The sequence below is a fragment of the Chelonoidis abingdonii genome, chromosome 7 (assembly GCF_003597395.2).
Source record: "Chelonoidis abingdonii isolate Lonesome George chromosome 7, CheloAbing_2.0, whole genome shotgun sequence".
NCBI classification, from domain to species: domain Eukaryota; kingdom Metazoa; phylum Chordata; order Testudines; family Testudinidae; genus Chelonoidis; species Chelonoidis abingdonii.
In genome coordinates, this window is record NC_133775.1 from 24,401,652 (window position 1) to 24,420,796 (window position 19,145).

Genomic DNA, 19,145 nt, shown 5'->3' on the forward strand with positions numbered 1-19,145 from the left:
CTAGAGTTCTGGACCGCCTGCAGTTAATATATATCCCTCGTGCGCGGCTCCGCCCGCTCCTTCAGTTCTCTTGCGCGCACTCCGACAGTGGGAAGGAGACGGGTGTGGAATGGATATGAGCAACACATCTCTGAAGAACAAACATTACAAAAGGTGAGTAACCTGTTTTCTCTTCGATGATTGCTCAATCACCAGTTCCAGTAGGTGATTCCCAACCTAAACCTAGGCGGTGGGTCGGAGAGAGAGGTCACGTGCGCAACAAAACGGCAGAGCCGAAGGCTGCGGTCATCCCTGGATTGCTGGACCCAGGGCGTAATGGGAAGCAAAGGTGTGCCGGAGACACAGGTCGCTGCCACTGCCAATTTCCTGGATGGTCCACCGCGCAAGGAACGCCTGGATGATGCCTGGGCTCTAGTTAGAGTGGGCAGTTACATGGCCCCGAAGGGAGACGGGCCAGTGCGTAAACACGCTCGTTTATACAAAACGTCACCCCACTCGAGAGATCCTCTGCGAGGCAGATTAGGCAACCCTAACTCGCTCAGCTACGGCGACAAAGAGTTGGGTGGATTTACGGAATGGTTTGGTCCGCTCTATATAAAAGGCGAGCGGCCCCTACGCACGTCTAAGGAGATGTAACTGTTGCTCCCTGCAAAGACGAATGAGGTTTCGGAAGAATACGGGTAGGAATATGTCCTGGTTGACATGAAGGTGAGACAACTTTGGGGGAAAGGCGGGGTGGCGGCCTCAGTTGTACTTTGTCCCGATGGAACACCTATACGGGGGCTCCACCACGAGGGTGCGCAGCTCTGACACGCGCCTAGCAGAAGTGATGGCCACCAGGAATGCTGTCTTCCAGGACAAGTAGAGGAGGGAACACGTAGCCAGCGGCTCAAACGGGGGGACATAAGACAGGACAACACCAGGTTGAGATCCAAGGAGGGGGTGGGTGGCGGACCTGGGGGTAAAGACGCTCCAGCCTTAAGAATCTAGTCACATCGGTGGTGAGAAGACAGAGCGGCCATCTCCCAGGTGAAGGTGGACGATACCACTAAGTGAACCCCACAGAGAGGATACCACCAGCCTTGCTGCATTGAGCAACCAAAAGTAATTGAGGACGATTGGATGGAAACATCGGTGGGATGGAAGCGCCTCTCCGCGCACCAGCACGTAAAACGTTTCCATTTGGCTACGTATGTCACCCTCGTAGACGGCTTCCTACTTCCCAGAAGTACCTGCCTCACTGAGGAAGAGCAATGCAACTCGGACCTAGTCAGCCACGCAGGAGCCACGCTGAGAGATGCAGCGACGGAGGTCCGGGTGACAAAGCCGGCCGTGGTCTTGCGTGATCAGATCAAGGTAAAGGGCAGGGGACAGGGTCCGCTACCGACAGGTCCAGCAGCAGAGAGAACCAATGGTGCTGGGGCCATGCGGGAGCGATCAGAATCAAGCGGGCCCTGTCCCTGCGCACCTTCAGAAGGACCTTGGGATCAACGGAATGGAGGAATGCATAAAGAGTGTGTCACCCACAGAATCAGAAAGGCGTCTGCCACCGAGCCCAGCTCGCGACCTTGGAAAGAGCAAAACATCGGGCACTTCCTGTTCCTGCAGGATGCAAAGAGGTCCATATGGGATGCCCCACCTTACGGAAGAGCGCAAGGGCACGTCCGGCAAAGGGACACCTCGTGGAGCAAAAGGACCGGCTGAGACGATCGCCAGGGTATCCGAGCCCCGGGAGAAAGGAAGTGACTCGGTGAACCGAGTGGCTATGCAAAAGTCCCACAACGTCATGGCCTCCCGACAAAGAAGGGAGATCTCATTCCACCCTGCTTGTTCACATAGTATACCGACCGTTGTGGTTGTCGATAAAAACCGAAACACAGCGCCCCGGATCTGCCGATGGAACACTGACAAGCAAGGCAGATCCCCTCATTCTCGCACGTTGATATGGAGGGCGAGTTCAGGAGGAGACCAGCGACCCTGGGTCCGCAGGGTACCTAGTGAGCTTCCCATCCCAAGTCCGACGCGGTCCGTCGTCAGGACAGTGAGGGCTGGGGCGGACGGAACGGAACCCTGCACACACGACGGACTGATCCAGCCACCACTGGAGAGAGAGGAGGACGTCCTGGGAATCGTGATTACTGAATCTAACGGACGCCTGGCCGGACGGAGCTGAGGGATGAGCCAGGACTGGAGGGGCCGGAGGTGGAGTCAGCATGCGCCGTAACGAATTGCAGGCCGCCATGTGGCCCAAGAGTGTCAGGCAAGTACGCATGGAGGTTAGAGGTGCTGCCTGCAGCTGTGGATGATGGCTGTCAAAGCCTAGAACCGCCGACAAGGGAAGAACGGCCCTGGCTATGGTGAGTCTAGAACTGCGCCGATAAACTCTATCCTCTGAGTAGGGGATAGAGTGGACTTCTCGGCGTTGAGCATCAGGCCTAGGCTCGAGAAAAGGCAGCTGATCATGTTGGACGGGCGCTGATCCGTTGTGTGTAGTGAACAGAGAGCATACTGGTCGCTCTGATTGGGGCCGCAGGCACGGATGTATCAAGTCGGCACTGGTCCTGTTCTGACTGGGTTTAGTACGGGAACACATAGACAGCCAGCACAACTTGTCGACGATCTCAGACCCTGAGGCCTATCTGAGTGACTTACATGCCGATGACAAATTTTGTAAACAGCTCTCATGTGGGTGACTCGCTCACAGAAAGCCTACCAAAGCTGTATCCAGACTTAAGGAGAGAAGCAATCCAAACACACCGTAATTCGGCCAAATTTGGAAGTCGTACCTGGTTAATTGGAATAGTGTTCAGAAGCCGTGACCCAGCACCAGTAAAGCTACGCAGTGAAGAGGAACCTCGCAGCGGCGAGCGCGGGAAGATGGCTATTGATAGAAAGTGAGCGTTCCTGCATGCTTACTCCACCCCGAAGGCGGACTAGACGGCACATCAGTCTCCGCCGTCGAGGATGAATAATTGGGTCCGCCAGGAAACCAATGCAGAACGTTCACCCCCCTTAGCATCCAGTGTTCCCATATATGTGTCGAGACTTCGTGTAGGTCGAAGGTATGGTCTGAACTCTCCGGCCATTGGGGATCAGAAGAGCTAAACTGGGTACCAGAAGTAAATCCCTTTGCCCCATCTGCATGTTTTTCTGGCTCTAATTGCCCATGATCGAGAGCGGGATGCGCAAGAGCTCCTCCTGGAGGAGATTGCCATGAGAGGGTCCCTGAAGACGGGACGAGGGAGGGGGCCGGAAAATCAATACTCCAGATGTGAGGAGCAGATGTACGAAAGAAAACTGATAAGTGGAATCAAAGCTGCAGCAGATGCGGAGATCCAGCGGGTCTGAAGTAAGCTAGGCACACGCCGGGGAGAACGAAAGACCAGTTGAGAAGGAGGAGAGAATCCGGAAGGAACGTACGCGCCCATCGGGCGCAACTTTCAATGAGGGCTAATCGGCCCGGAGAAAGCTGTGGAGGGACCTTGGCTCTGGAACACCCCTGTTACCCGCATTGTCATGTGCTGCCATTTACTCATCGACCGCCTTGGCAAAGTCCTGCTTTGCACTGGAGATGGAGAGATAGGAGCCTGTGCTACCTGACTTGAGCGCTGACGCATGGTTACGCTGGCGTACAAGAGTAAACCTGGCGTATGTGCCTTCAACTCAGGGCATGCATAATGACGCACTATTAAATCCTTTGTGAGTGGCTGTTGACGACAACCATGATGATCCAGTCGTCCGATAACAGGCAACCTGCGCCCCATCAAAAACGAACAGTATCCTCGGAGGAGATAATACATTGGCGAAGTATGCCGGTGTGACATAGTGCACAACCTGAGTACCCTGACAGCCACGAACTGCCGCGATACGTGACTCGCCGACGCCGCCCAGATGTTCTCGGCAGCCGAGGAATCTGCGTGCACATTCACCAGACCGTCGTGTAGGACGAAGGGTGCGGTAGCGACCTTTTTTCCCACTAATCAAAGACGAGCGGACGAAACTAACCTTCGACGAGCATCTGTGTGAGGAGTTCACGTACACCTTTCAGCCGCGCCAGAGTGTTCTGGATACACAGCTAAGCGGCAGACTCGAAGCAGCAAGCTTGGCTGGTTCTGGAGATCCGCAGCTGCTAGGGCTCCTGCGGAATAGACCTTTGTGGCTAAGCAGGTCCAATGTCTCGCCTCGCTTAGCTGGAGGCCGGAGCTTGTGGTCCATGGCGTTCCCTCTCATTCAGCAGAATTGAAACAACGGGGAAACGGGATAGGGTGGACATAAAGTACTCATCAGCCTTCGAAGGGACCACTGTCATTTATGACTCCACACCCCGGCGCAGCGGAGAACGAAGCGGTGACTCGCCAAACAACAGGGGTGGTCGCTTGGATGGTCTTTAGAAGGCAGGGCGACACGAGTGGCGCGCGTCCGCCGAGCAGTAGCTCCACCCGACGGGTCCTCGATCTCGAGAAGAACTTCCTCCAGCATGGATGTTCATATTATTTGCCTAACGCACCTTGAAGGAGAACCTGGGATGTGTGCCTAGGGTCCAGTGGGAAGGGTACTGCGTGGATGTCGTCCCCGCCACCGCCCCATCTGGGGAGGAAACGGACGCGAGAGACTAGAGAGCGAGACCGGGTACTGGTGCCGGCTTGAACTGGAGCATGCCTGCTGACTGTTGCGGAAGAGCCGCAATCGGAGGATGGAAAACGAACTGCTGTTCGTAGGAGCTGGAGAGAGGAGCGTGCAAGAAGTAGCCTCCGCCGAGCCTGTGCTCTAGAGACAGCTACGATCGTGGAATTAGCTGAGGGCCGGCTGATGAATAAACCGCAGGGGTCCAGAAGCCCCACTGCTGCGGACACCTAGCTCCTGCTGACTGGAAAGGAGTGGTGGCGGGTCTTTCAGCTCTAGTACACACCTGTCCGCCCGCGAAGAGACAGAGCCTGGCGAGAGGCCACGGGGAGCCAAGCGGGAGTGGTAAAGGTCCCTGCGTGCGGCGAAGACCTCTCGGTGCCGGAGATCGGTGCCGTGAGCCATACCAGCGTCGCGACCGGACGGGACCGGACCTGCCACAGCTCGGTGCGGAGGATCGACGGATCTGGAACCGTCGATGGTGGGAACGACTCCTCGAGTCCCGCGTGCCCGGTACGGTGGCGGAGCCAGAACGGTGCGGGAGTATCACGCGGCGCGAAGACAATCTGCGCCGCGAGTACGACAGTGCCGTATACGGGCAGGCCGGACTGCGAGTGGCACCGTGAGCGAGACCTCCCTCGGGATTGAGATCGTCGGTGCTGGATCTTGACCCGTGCCGAGCTGGAGATCCAAGGACGGTGCTCGCATCGCTGTAGGCTTGCCCTTTGAATTGTAGAACCCGCACCGCAGTGCCGGGGTTGGGGCAGCACAGGCTCCGTCAAGAGCGATGAGTTCCACGGCCGCGACAGAAGGTCCGAGGGTTGGACAGAACCATCCAGCTCTACCCGATCTTGGCGAGGAGCTGGAGGGTTGGAACTCGACGACCCGCGGGCCACAGAGTCGACCGAAAAGCCCTGCACGGCCCAACACAGGCCGTGCACACGTCGGCGCTGGTGGATGCTCCTTTCGGGGCTCGTTAAGCAGGGGCAGCAGGACTCGAGGCTCTTCCCATGAAGCCGGTGCGGAGTAAAGTGACTGTGCATGGCATTTTTGCGGCCCTGAGAGAAAGAGAACCCAGGTGCCGGAGCGAATGCGTAACTTACCACTCGGAATCTGAGCCTAGTGTATAATGCGCCGGACTAAGTTGTATTAGACGGTTGTAACATGTCGCCGCTTCCATCCTGAGAAGACAGGTCCCTCTTAGGCCATCCCTAGCTGCGCGTCGTCGGCTCTCTCCCTTTTCACTGTACTGGCTCTCTCCGGTAACCAAAGACATCTGAGCCTCTGCAAATGCAAGGCACTTCTGGAATTGTGCGTATCCCCCAGGCATTTCAAGCAGAGCGTCGTGGGGATCAGCTTGGTGAAAAACGCATCCGGTCTTTTATCAACAGGACCGAGCACGCTTAACCCAGGGCGAACCAGGATGAAGCCCCGGCGACCCGGCGTGGAGAAAGGCATCCCCGAAGCCCACATCACAACACCTAACTCATTTACTTCCAGACAAAACCAATACAACTGATCATATATACTAAAGTGTAAGACTATTATCTAAACAACATTAAACATATACCACTCAGTAAATTGTACAATAGTTCTACAGGAGGAGGGGAGGCGATGAGAGGAAACGGAGATCAGCGTAGGAAGCGTAGACTCAATGGAGCTATCCTTGTGCATGAATCTGCTATCTGCTGAGCGATCTCTACCTGGATTCCGCCACACTCGTAGGATGTCACAGTGATGCGGTATCTAGGTGTATGCCTCGGAGATGCATGTCGAGGCGTCCGCATCGATGACCAATGAAGCACGCTACTGCATTATTATTCTGCATCGGCCTCGATACCCCAATCTTAGAATGCGTGCGTACAGGCCACTCTAGCTAGAGTAGATCACACAATGCGAGTCTACTAATGGTCAGCCTGACCTACATAGACACCTGCGATATGTTACGTGTTGATGAATAACCAGGAATTTGGTTCATTTCTACGAGTCGCGGTGATCAGTTAGCAACTTCTGCGCGGTGGGTGTTCATTTCATCTAGCCATCGTCTTACAGCGAGCTACAATACTCATGCCCTGACTAACTTAGGGAAAAGATCATGGACGAACCCTCAGTTGCGCTTAGAACAGGAGTTCGCAGGGGTGCGTACTGCCTATGTACACCTTAATCATGAATTGAGTGGGTGATAAATCTATCTTATGGTAGGCACATGCTCTATTCCCTGCACACGAACACAGAACGCGGTGGTGTTATCCTAATTCTACATAGCACATCCTAAGAACTGGACCTACCCTGCGCAAATAATCCAATACACACTAAAATTAAAAGTGCGAGTACTAATGCGGAGAGACTAAAGACATTCGTGTACTGATTATCGTGTGCTCTGATGTGCCATGCTATGCGCAATAAAATATATCCCATGCACCTACAGAATCGAGCTGAATCACGCAGTGAGCATGACACCCCCGAGCGCCTGAACAGAGGAGAGTAGGCTGCGAATAACTCTTAGGCACGCAGTGTATGCGTCACAGCGAGTTGGACTCGTGCCGCCGTCGAGGACGGCCAGCTAATCGACTAGATTACTTCAACTTCAGCACACGAATAGCATTGCTGAAGTTGTGCATCTGTAGATCGATCCCGCCCCCTAGATGTAGACCCAAGCGTTGATGTCACTGCCACGAGATAATTCCCCCTTCTGTAAAAGCGTAATGACATGGGTCTGAGTTTCCCAGAGTATTGTGAGTGTAATGAATCGTTAGTGCAACTGAGGACTGCCCACGATCTGAAACATAGGAATGCATAAAAATCTGTCCACAGGCAACCCACTTGGTCTCCATCTTGAAACCATCCAGCGATATTTGTATGTGTCCACACTGCTGTATTGTTAAGTACCTGTTCAGACATTCATTTCTGATCGAGCCAGACAGCTGCGTGCTGACCTCCAGTTAGGATACTAGAGAAGCATGCGATGATTGCGAGCTGGACTCCTGACTGTAGCGTGCTCATTGACGTTTTAAGGACGCAGCAAAGGGAGGGTTCGTTTTTAGCAGGAGCCAACAACTTAGCTTTTGTCGTTCAATAAAACCTTTTTACAAAGGTAAAAGTCCGGCTGGGAAATGTTCCGCTTCATTCTCGTTGTGTTAAACAAAGCCCAAGCTGAAAACTGATTTATAGAACCACGTCTTCCCTCTGCATCATTCCCTACCAGCCTTTGCGCAGCCACGTGCGCTAGTGAGGGAGACCATGACTAAAAAACAAAGGTGAGGTGGTCTAGTTACTTCTTTAAAAAGTTCTGAGCTGATAGGAGAGTAACAGGCTAAATAAGCGAAAGCTAATGATACAAAGAGTGATTGTCGATTGCTCTGTTCTCACTGTATTGAAGCAGGGGCTGTTATTAGAGGAGTAACTGATGTTAGTTTAAAAACATTTGTTTCTTGATGCGCAACCACGTGCCCTTTAAATTGGCAAGGGGTCAATTTCAGGGGTAAACGCTCAACTGAAGGTGTTTGTTTAAACGTAGGGTAGCCAATGTCTGAACATGGCCTACAGGGCTCAGCAGGAGCAGTCTCTGGTCATCCTCTTTCTCCTGGTAGGAACAAAGGCCCTGTCTCCGTTCATTTCCCCTATTGCGGGGAAGGCCTGGGTGGCTCAGGTAGATGCTACAGGGTTAAGTCGCACCCGGGTGGAGAGATCAAAGAGGCGTCGGGGAGAAGGAGACAAAAATGGCGTTTTGTCAGATGAAGAGAACAGCATGGAGCACATGGGTTGCAATCCAGCACCACTGAGGCACATGGGAAGGATTGGCTCATGAGCTTCAATGGGCACTGATCAGATCCGAGGTGGCACGATGTGGCAAGCGCAGCCACTATTGGGTCCCCCATCACTCCCTGGAGGTCCTGGGGCCTTGGCGATGTTACCTTCAGGTGATTTGTTCCAACATACCATAGGGGAGGGGAGTCAGACTGTGGGTGGCGGTCCCTGCTACTGCACCGCAATGGAATGGCATTGCCAAGCAACTGGGGCTGGGAGCCACCCAGGATTAGTGCGTGCCGATGCACTGCCTCTTTCAGGATCCCCTGGGTGGCCGCTTCCAAATGAGCAGGGGAGCAAAAACTCCATCGCCAGTGGGATTGATGACGGGGGTGTTCTCCACTGGAAGGTTCCTCCCTTCCTGCTGTCGTGGCTCTGTGAGTGGAATCCCATGGCGGCGCCACTCTAGGGGGCGACCTGCCGGCCCGCTGGAGTTGCTACGGTAAAAGTCTTCCGACGAACGTGCACGCGCGACGCGTACACCTACTGGAATGGATATGAGCAATCACTCGAAGAAGAACCTTTTATCCTAATTCTACATGAGCATCCTAGAACTGGGCTACCCTGCGCAACTGAATAACACTAAATTAAAAGTGGAGAAGAAACTAAAGACATGTTCTGATTTGTGTCTGTGGGACTCTGACAATTACCTGACTAAAAGCTGGAGGACAGACACCCAGCTAAAGCTGAACAGCACGCAGTGTAAGTCAGCACTGTATGTGTGCACAACAGTGCCTTAAAACTCACCTTGCACTCCTCTTTCTCTCCTTCAGGCAGGGCCATTCCCCATGCACTGAGTTAGAGCAGCAGCAAGGCATGCGCAGGAATTCGGCCTCCTCCAGCCCCGGGGCCATGGAGGGGAAAGTGAGAGAGCTCCTCTCCCCTGGGCCTGCAGCAGGGAGAATGAGCTCCTCTAGCCTCAGGGCTGTGAAAGGGAGAGAGAACTCCTCTAACCTCGCTCTCACTCTCCTCGCCGCAGACCAGGAGCCCGCTGATTATTGGGGGGGCCTATTCACTTGCTTGCTCCCTTGTGCATGCCCCTGAAGCAGCCTAAGGGCTACTCTAACTTACATTGACTAAAAAGCAACAGAGAGTCCTGTGGCACCTTATAGACTAACAGAAGTATTGAAGCATAAGCTTTCATGTGTGAATACCATGAAAGCTTATGCTCCGATACTTTTGTTAGTCTATAAGGTGCCACAGGACTCTGTCGCTTTTTACAGGTCCAGACTAACATGGCTACCCCTCTGATGCTTTACATTGACTAGAAACAGTCCCATGGGGCTGAAACTGCAGGCTGGGATCAGTATGAAATCGAGGTGTCCCATCCAGGACTCCTTTACACAGCCACAGTACCTTTTCCCTGCCATGCTGCCTGGAAGTAGGGAGACAGAGGGGCCTAATATCCTCTGTGCCAATTCTCTGCCGAGAAAGGATCCTCCTTGCACTGAGGCTGGATTACGCTGGCTTTAAGTACAGATTGTACCAGCGGTACAGGGCAAAACAGCCACACTCTTTAGATCAGGCTTTTAGCCCTTCAAAGAGAGCAGTCAAACTCAGCATCCCACTATTTAACACACACCACATGAATCTAAGTATGCACAAATGTCAATACTAACTTTCCCATTTATCATCCATTATAACTATGAGGAAGAATTAATGTACAGCTATTTACCTTTAGCCTTGTGTTCCTGCTGGGCACACTGTTTAAGCAGAGCACTAGAGAAGCACTTCTCTGCTTAATTCCATCAGTGAAAAATCTGGTTAACATTGTGACAAAGAACCACATACCCATTTAAAGAATGTATAGGGTGGTCCCTGAACACGGGGAACGTCCCTGTTTTCACAGCTTGCCTCTGTGTTTCACCAGGAACCCTGTAAATCCCCCAACATACTGTTCATGAGAAAGAGCTGTCAGCCAGCTGAGTTGGTGGAACTGACGCCATGCTGGGTAAATGCTTATGCACCCTAAGGACCACCCCACCACAAGCACACTCCACTCTGCCCACTGAGAAATCTCAGAATGAGCACTCACCTCCAACTGCACCTTCCCCTGCAGGCAAAGTCAGATCCATATCCTGTCAGTCTGGACAATGCTATGAACGATGAGCTTGCAGACAACTCATTTTTTACCAGTATTACTATATATAGGTGGCTATCTATCACCCTTGGCTGCTATCCATGCTTGTGCTCACCTCTGCTGCACCATGGCACCAAACTGTGGCAGGGCTTGACAGGAAGGACACAGAGTACTCAGAGTGAAAGCAAGAGGGAGATTATGGCAGCAGAAAAGGGGGAGGCAGGAAGTTGAGTGCTCAAGAGAGGAGAGAAAGGAGGAGAAGACTGACAGACTGGGGAAGTGAGAGAAAGTGAGCGGTGGGGAAGAGAATTGAGGAAAGCAATAAAATGATAAAAGCACAGAAAATGTGAGATAGAGAAGCAGTCAACTTCTTCTTTTACCTCCCCCAGTGGCCAAGTCCCTCTTATGCAACCTTTCTTGACTCCATCCAAAGTATCTCTTATGAAACTCTCAAATCCAACATTTACAATACAAACATATCCCCTATGTAAATACATGTTTACACATCATTACCATTCCTATGAGCAATCTAGTCCTCAAAAAGGATGATGATAAAAATCCAGGAAACGGAGATTGAAGGCTACTGCTGTCCTCAATTCAAGCCCTTGACCCTACATACACAAGGTTATTTTGCTACACTTTTACGAAGTGATACTTAAATCCTTACAAGAATATATTTTGGTAGTAATATGTGCTGCACTTAATACGGTAAAACATTCCAAAAGCGAACACTTAAATTCCTCTGTACATACACAGACACAGACTTACAAAGTCTTATTGCCAAATTTGTGAACAGAGATCTTATATTAGGATTTATTCCCTAAACTAACATTAATGATTTTCCATTTATTTCCAAACTATCCATTTTTGGAAGGGAAAGGAAAAGAAGAAATACATGCGTGGGTGAAAAAGAATGGTGTGTGTTTAAGGGACAGCTTTGAATATAACTATGCTGCAGTTTTCATCTTTGCCATAATTTTTCTGCTGAGAAAAATAAAACTGATAAATAATTGATGTTTTTCTGTTATTTACCCTGTTCACCAAGAGGATGGTAAATGCCAGTGTCAAATATATTCTAAATGTTGAAATTGTATTCAGAAAAAAAATTAGCTATTCCACATAATCTCTTTGCTGTATTCTGCCCATTTTTACTTTCGCTGTAACCTACTCAACCCACTTGAGTGTTAACAGACATACTTTCCCCTGCAACACTGACCACTAAATGCATTGGGGTCAGATTGTACTGACGGGAGATTTTGTAACAAAGGGGGAAATGTTTCAGAACTAATATATTTCTTCTAGTTATAGGATGGATACTACCCTTGTCTTTTTCTTGACTTTTCCACATTTTGCTGCACATTTTGACTGAGGACAGAGGGAGGCAGGGAGTCTCAGAAAGAGCAGAATGAGAACTGAATAAATTGAGAGAGCTGCAGTGTTTTCTCACAGCAATTAAAGACGTCTTTTTGATAACATCATCTTGGGATTAGCATGAGTTGTTTGGCTGAGAGTCACTCAGCACAGCCAATACATTTTAATCCTTTTAATTCAAACAGCTTTTTCATTAAACACAACAAAATCCCCATACAACATCCCCAAAAATAACAGTATTAGCAAAGCCTATACACTTAGCCCTGGTCTAACTACAGAGTTAGGTCAACGTAAGGCAGTTTACTTTAACCCAGCTCGTTAAGTATCTACACTAAAATGCAGCTCCCACTGCTGTAACTCACCCACTACACTAACTTAATAACTCCACCTTCGCGAGAGGCATAGCACTTAGGTTGATGTAACCAGGTCAATGCAGTGTCAATGCACACACTGTTGCTGGCTTTCAGAAGCCATTCCACAGTGCCCCAAGCTGAATCGGTGCGAGCGCTCATGGCAAGGACGCACACCGCTGACACAAGAAGCATAGTGTGGACATGCAAAAGCAGTTTAATTACTTTGGTGGCTCTATGCCAACATATGTTAGGTTGACTTAAGTTTGTAGTGTAGACTTGACCTTAAGCTACTTTAACATTCCATTTATCCACTGCTGTTTAACATTTTAAGTATGTGCAGTCAGCGATTGCCAATCACTCTCCCTCCTTTTAAAAGGGACAAAAATAAATGTAAATACAGGAATCATCACCACTAACTAACCAATGGTGGAAAAATCTGTACCATAGTCTCTGGGCCATATGCCGCTCTCCTGAAGATAAAGCCACAGGATGGTAAAACAAATGTCCCAGTACAGAGGTAATGAGTGTGGCTTCCAAAGGAAATGGTCCCAGGTCAATGAAGCAGCTTCACCTCTTCTCAACCTACACCCTCCTCCCCCAGCAGTTGGATTACTTGGAAGCCTTGGAAGATTTTCATTGCCTCCTTTCCCCTGTTGCCATGCTGTGTCCTAAACCCCTTATTATTAAAAGATGTGGGTAGGATAGTAGGTGCAGAGGAGAGTTATTGCTGGTTCTATCAGCAGCCACTTCTCATTGCACATCCATCTAATCCCCAGGAAAGCATGCAGCAGAAAACAGGCACTTCCCAGCTCAGCCCATCCGGTATTTATGATGATGAAGCACAAACTACTAAGAAATCAGCTTGACTCTCATATTCCAGATAGCATTTACAGAACTGGCAATTAGTAGGGGTCTACTTAACTAGCAGAGAAATTACCCATTTTTTGGCTGGTTGGTCACAGCATAAATTTTGCAGATGTGTATTAATGCGTGACCAACCCACAAAAAGTGTGATTTCTCTGCAGCATTTCACAAACTGGGATCCCCAACCCAAAAGGGGGTCATAAGCTTATTGAAGGGGGGTCCTGGTATTGCACCCTTACTTCTGTGTGACTCCTGTTGGCAGAGATGCCTGAAGATGGGAGGCAGGAGAACAGCGGCTGCTTGCAGGGTCCCAAACTCTGAAAGCAGCGCTGCCACCATCAGCAGCACAGAAGTAAGGGTGGCAATACCATACCATGTCACTCTTACTTCTGTGCTGCTGCTGGCAGCAGCACTGTCTTCAGAGCTTGACACTTGGCCAGCAGCTGCTGCTCTCCGCTCTGCCTTCCGAGCTGGTCAGCCAGAGACCAGATTTCACAGTCCATGATGTGATTTTCACATCTGCAAATCTGGTAGTCCCCCCCTAGCAATTAGACTCAAAACAAAATATTTTTATTGTTAACTGAGTACATTTTATATGAAATCACAGAACACAATGAACATGAAACCTCACAATGCCAATTTTGTATAATTATTATGCAGAGAAGAACCACTTTTGAAACTTAGATGGAGTACTAGAGGAAGAAATCTTCCAACGCCTCTGTTTTAAGCTCCTTTGCCCAGAGTCCAATGGATCTCAATGGAGCACCACATTGCAGATTCCTTTTCCCAACTGGGAACTTAGAAGAACTAATGTATTGCAAACTGATATTTAGGGTGACTAGTTAAGGCGGATGCAGGAATACATATAAAATAGTCTACAGCCCTCTCTATCAGTGAGTTATCAGCTTCTGCTGCAGCCATCATCGGATGTGCCATTACTACAATTATTTCTGCAACCACACCTTCAGATATTGACAAGAACAACTTGGCAGCTGAGAGTCTCGTGTACCTCCCATATGCAAAAAAGAACACAGCTTTATTCTCCTATCAATAGAAACAGATTACTTATGAAATTAGGACCAGGTCAGTCTGTTTATCAGAAAAGACTAGAGACATATTTTCCCCGACCCACTATATACACACACATTTACATGTCCTGTGGCCAAGGGTGTACAAATGGAGACCAGATTTGCCCTGCACACATATTTTTAGAATTCTTGCTCATATAGGCAAAAAGTATGTCTATACCTCCTTTGTTACTCTCCTTCTCCTACAGGAAGTAGAAGGCTTCTGAAGTCCCTGGGCCACAAACAGAGAGGGGCTTGCTCTGGCCTGACTGCTGTTGACTCTGCAGGGAGTTCCTCTGAAGATGCACTTGGTTCACTGGAGCCACTAGCTGGATTGTATTAGCTTGGAATTTTGGTGCAGGATGTTAGATCCAGCTCCATATTTGGGGAACTTCTATTGCCTGTTATGGCTCATTGCACTTTAATAAGTGTCTTACACTCCTTTAGGAGGGAAGTATCTTAGAGGACATTTTCTGTAACATAATCATGTTTTCTACTATTTTCCTGTTATGTATATTGTCTATCAAAGTTACTGCAATGATGGGCACCAGATAAGTATCTGAGCACTTCAGTCTTTAATATATTTATCCTCACAAGTCTTCTTGATAGAGAAGTGCTCCAACCCTATTTTATAGCTGGGAATGAGGCACTGAGTGGCTCATTGACTTGCTCTAGATCACACAGGAAGTCTGTGACAGAGCAAGGAACTAAATTTGGGTCTTCCAAGTGCTAAGCTAGTACTCTAACCACTACAGCAGGGGTTTGCAAACTGGGGGTTGTGACCCCTCAGGGGGTCGCGAGGTTATTACTTGGGGGGTCGCAAGCTGTCAGCTTCAACCCCAAACCCCGCTTCACCTCCAGCATTTATAATAGTGTTAAATATAAAAAAGTTTTTTTTAATTTACAAAGGGGGGTCTCACATAGAGGCTTGCTGTGTGAAAGGGGTCACCGCTACAAAAGTTTGAGAACCACTGCACTAGACCATCCTGTGCGTGTGTTTCATATAAGAGAAATCTCCACTAGCTGTCAGAAGAATAGGTCCTAGGACACAGTTTAATTATTCTGATTTCATCCAATAGGAAACAATCTCACACATTCACACTAACCACTTAATCACAAGTGGATGATTTGGGGTCAGGAACAATTTTAGCCAAAATTAATACCAATGTGGCCACTGGAAATTTTTAGTTATATAAATTATTAAAAAATATGTCCAGAATCTGGAATTATAGGGATACTTCTTTGATATCATAAGGCATTACTGTTAAAAGATGATCAGGAACAGAAGGGGGAAAAAAACTGCCAAGGAGAATCTTTCCTCCCACTTGCTGCTTGTTTAGTCAGAAAAAATGAAGATTAGGAAAAAAGTAAAATTCCATAAATTATACATTAATTTTAACCAAAAAAAAAAAGTCTGTAAGACATCAGGAAAAAATATCAAGTCCCTAGATAGCATTTCTCCCCAGAGCATTATAAAATCCATTGAGCTTATATGACATAATGGTTTCTCTAAAAAGCTGCAGTAGAACTTACAAGTAGAATAGCATAAATACCTGGTGTGGCAGAGATTGTCATGGTAACTGCATATTTGTTTAATAGTGAATCACAGAGCAAACAGGTTGATAAAACCAAGCACTGTAAGTTAATTTGTTAGGCTGCCCAAGAACTGTTGCAAAGCAGCGAGTTCTGATCCTGACAGATGTTGAGCATCTATTAGCTCTAATGGAAATTTCACCTCAGTCAGCAGCGCAGGATCAAGCTCAAAGCCTGTAACACTGCTTTTTTTCTTGGTTACCAGCTTCAGAATGTCACATGTGACTAAGTAATATTTAGGTGAGTAAGAGCTGCAAGATTGGGCCCTGGTACCAGTCCAATGATTATGAGCCAGATTCATGCCAAGTAATACTCAGGAATAGTCAAACTAAAATCAATTTAACATTATAAGGAAGGTACTGCACAAAGAAGGGCTGGCCCTGGATATGGGGGTGGTGTTGGAAGGTCCCAAGGTGTATACCCACTGACTCCCCCTAGCAATTGGAAGTCCTGAATTATAGCAAGAATAACCTCCAGCACTTTCTCCTGGTTAAAAAAAAGACATCTGAACCAAATCAAACATAATTTCTCCATTAATGGCATTCTTAATTCTCTATTTACAGAAAAACTAATCGGAATATTAATATACTAAATGAAAATATTTACCTGTTGTGAATAGGTCCTCTGAACTTTGGGTCAAATTTCCTTGGTTCACCTGCATTTAAAATAAGATATTATAAAAAACAGATCCTTGTAAAAATATGAATTATGTTCTTTTAACAGCAGTCCTTCAGGAATATCTTTCCAAGATGCCCAGTGTAACCCATTCTAGTAAATTAATTCTTAGGAGCGATACCAGTATCTCATCGCTTACTTTGACCTGCTCTGTGATTGAAGAAGAAGTCAGAGCTTTGGGTATCTATCTATAATAGGTACTTATATAGCCATCATTACTTTAGTACCAAACAATCTTTAATGTATTCAATCTCAAAAGACTCTTGAGAGGTAGGGAAGTGCTGTTACCCCATTTTATAGATAAGAATGTGGCAGAGAGAGTCTGATCTGCCCAAGGTCATACAGGGAGACTGTGGCAGAACAGAGAATTGAACGTTGAACTTGTGTCTCCTGAATAAAAAGTGAATGCCCTAACCACTGGATCACCCTTCAAGAAAGTGAATGATTTGGAGCCATGTCTGCAGCTCCCATGAAACTACAGAATCTATATGGAGGCTAACAGAACTATGCTCACTCCAGCGTCTTGCATCATGCTGCTTAGAATCAATAGCTTTTACAGGAGCCAGTGCCACATTGTGGCAGTATGCAGGGGTAATATATGGTCATTAGCCTACAAGGGGATTAAAATTAGCTCAGTTTGCCCTTCCTTTGCACAGGTGGTCACAGGAGATAATGAGGCAATCCTGGGGAATGCAGGCCAGTCAAGCTGTCCAGCAGGCAGGAAGGAAACCTCTATAGGTCTGATTTACCATTGCCCTGCATCTTCTGTAGTCATTTATACCATTGCAAAGTGAATGGAACATTCCATCCTGCTACTTGAAACAGGTAGCATTTGCACTGCATGACTTCACTGGGTGTCAAGCAATGGTGAATTGGGCCCGGATCTTGAAACACAGGAGAGGACATTCTGCAGAATGGGTGCTGGAACTAGGGGTGCTGTCACCCCTCTGGGCCTGAATTGTTTTCTATCATATACAGGGTTTACAATTTGGTTCAGTGGATCTCAGCACACCCAGTACACAAATTGTTCCAGCACCCTTATTCTGGAGTAAGAAAGATGACAAACCTCATACAGGAGTGAAGTGATGACACAGGCTGGAGTTTCTGTTACTTTATTGCAGCATCAGATGAATTGTTTTATTTGTTAAAACTGTTTCTTGCTGAACGTCCTGCCGAAAGCCTCAAAGAACAACACAGGCAGGGTTTGTTGTTTAAGGATTTTGCTAATCCACCTGACAAACCATCCTGCCACTTACACTCCTTTATTCTACCTGGCCCCTACAGGCCTTGTTGTGACAATAAAATCCACCACAGACATCAGTGGGAGCAGTGCATGACAAAGGAGCTCAGAACTGGGCTGTATGGTCAACAGCAAGCCTCACCCCAGAGAATGGCAAGCCTGCAGAAGTGCATTTTTTATAACAAAACTTTAACTGTATCTGGGCTGATATACGGGATTTAGAATGACAGTAACAAAAATAAACATCAGCTATGATATAAATGATGCCAGTAACTATAACCAGATATTCCTTGCTACTGAGAAACATTCACAAAGCCACAACTTCAGTGTTATCAGGAGTTTGTTAACAAATTAATCAAAGATGTCTTATGAGCATATGTTATAAAATATATCTGGCCAAAATAAGGAGAGTAGAGTGATTTTTTAAAGAAGTTATACATGGCCATTTCTGCAAATATTTTAAACAAGGCACTCTTCCCAATGTATTTCTTCTAGATTTATACTTAATAAGAGAGAAAATGTTCAATGCTGTTTCAATTCCTTTTGGGCTTGTAGCTATTTATTCCTAAAACTACTGAGTATATAATGGCAAGTGTTCGTCTGAAATAAAATGCTTTCTTTGCAACTCCTTCCCCTGCCCAAGCTCAGTAAAAGAAACCACAAAAAAAACAAAACCATTTGATACCTGGCATTTTGCAGATTAATTCAGGTTTCAAATTAAGCAGAAAATTTGCTTTTGCTGAAGTTGTGGTTTTGTTCGTTAAACTCATAATAAGCCCAGAGGGTTTGGAAGAGGGAGTGTGTTATTAGAAAGAAACCAAAAATGAACATTCTTCAAGGAAAAAAAGAGGCATGAAAATCCTTAATTTAAAATCTCTCACTGAAAAATTTAGCATCTTCCTCATGACCTCCAAAGCTTTCTCTTTTCTACTGGTTCACTACTATTTTATCAAGGCTCATTCTGAATATTATAATAAATGTACCAATTTCCCTGGACCTCTTTCCTCTTCTCATCCCTTCCCCCCCCTAAAAAAAACACCTATAGAATTTCATAGGAATGAACTCAACAAAATTCTGCAGATACTAAATAGACTTCTACAAAATTCATTCTAAAACCCACAGAATGTAATAGATAATAAGATCTATTTCAAGAAATATGCAAACCAATCTATAAATTCTAATAGAAAATCATATCCCTGCCATAGAGTTCTATAGGGCCACTGAAACATTACCTAGAAAGAATCTCATTGTCTATTAAGGTCAGTAGAAAATTCCCACAAAAGCAGTCCTGCTAGCTTTCCTGGCCTCTCTTTCCTTCTCCTCCCTCTATCAACACCTGTCTTGATTACCTGAGCTCAGCCACTCCAAGACATAATGGGACACCCAAAATCCCCAAGCAGCCTTGTCTTGTGCTATCTGAAAGATTGCCTACTTCTCTCTAAAATGTTAAAGTGTTTTTTAAAATACATTAC

General features: G+C 47.4%; 1 protein-coding gene across 14 annotated transcripts in view; it reads right to left on the minus strand.

Moving 5' to 3' along the window:
* SLC44A5 (solute carrier family 44 member 5) overlaps positions 1 to 19,145 on the minus strand; it is a 214,084-nt gene that overhangs the window by 91,481 nt on the left and 103,458 nt on the right. For 10 of the 14 annotated variants that reach the window (XM_032782147.2, XM_075067721.1, XM_075067719.1 and 7 more), the window contains one exon: positions 16,365 to 16,413. The exons of 3 other annotated variants lie outside the window; for them this stretch is intronic. In XM_032782147.2, the coding sequence (XP_032638038.1) occupies positions 16,365 to 16,413 (49 nt within the window). Of the gene's footprint in view, positions 1 to 16,364; positions 16,414 to 17,499; positions 17,520 to 19,145 lie in introns of those variants that run through there. One more of the 14 variants, XM_075067723.1, reaches the window with a different exon arrangement.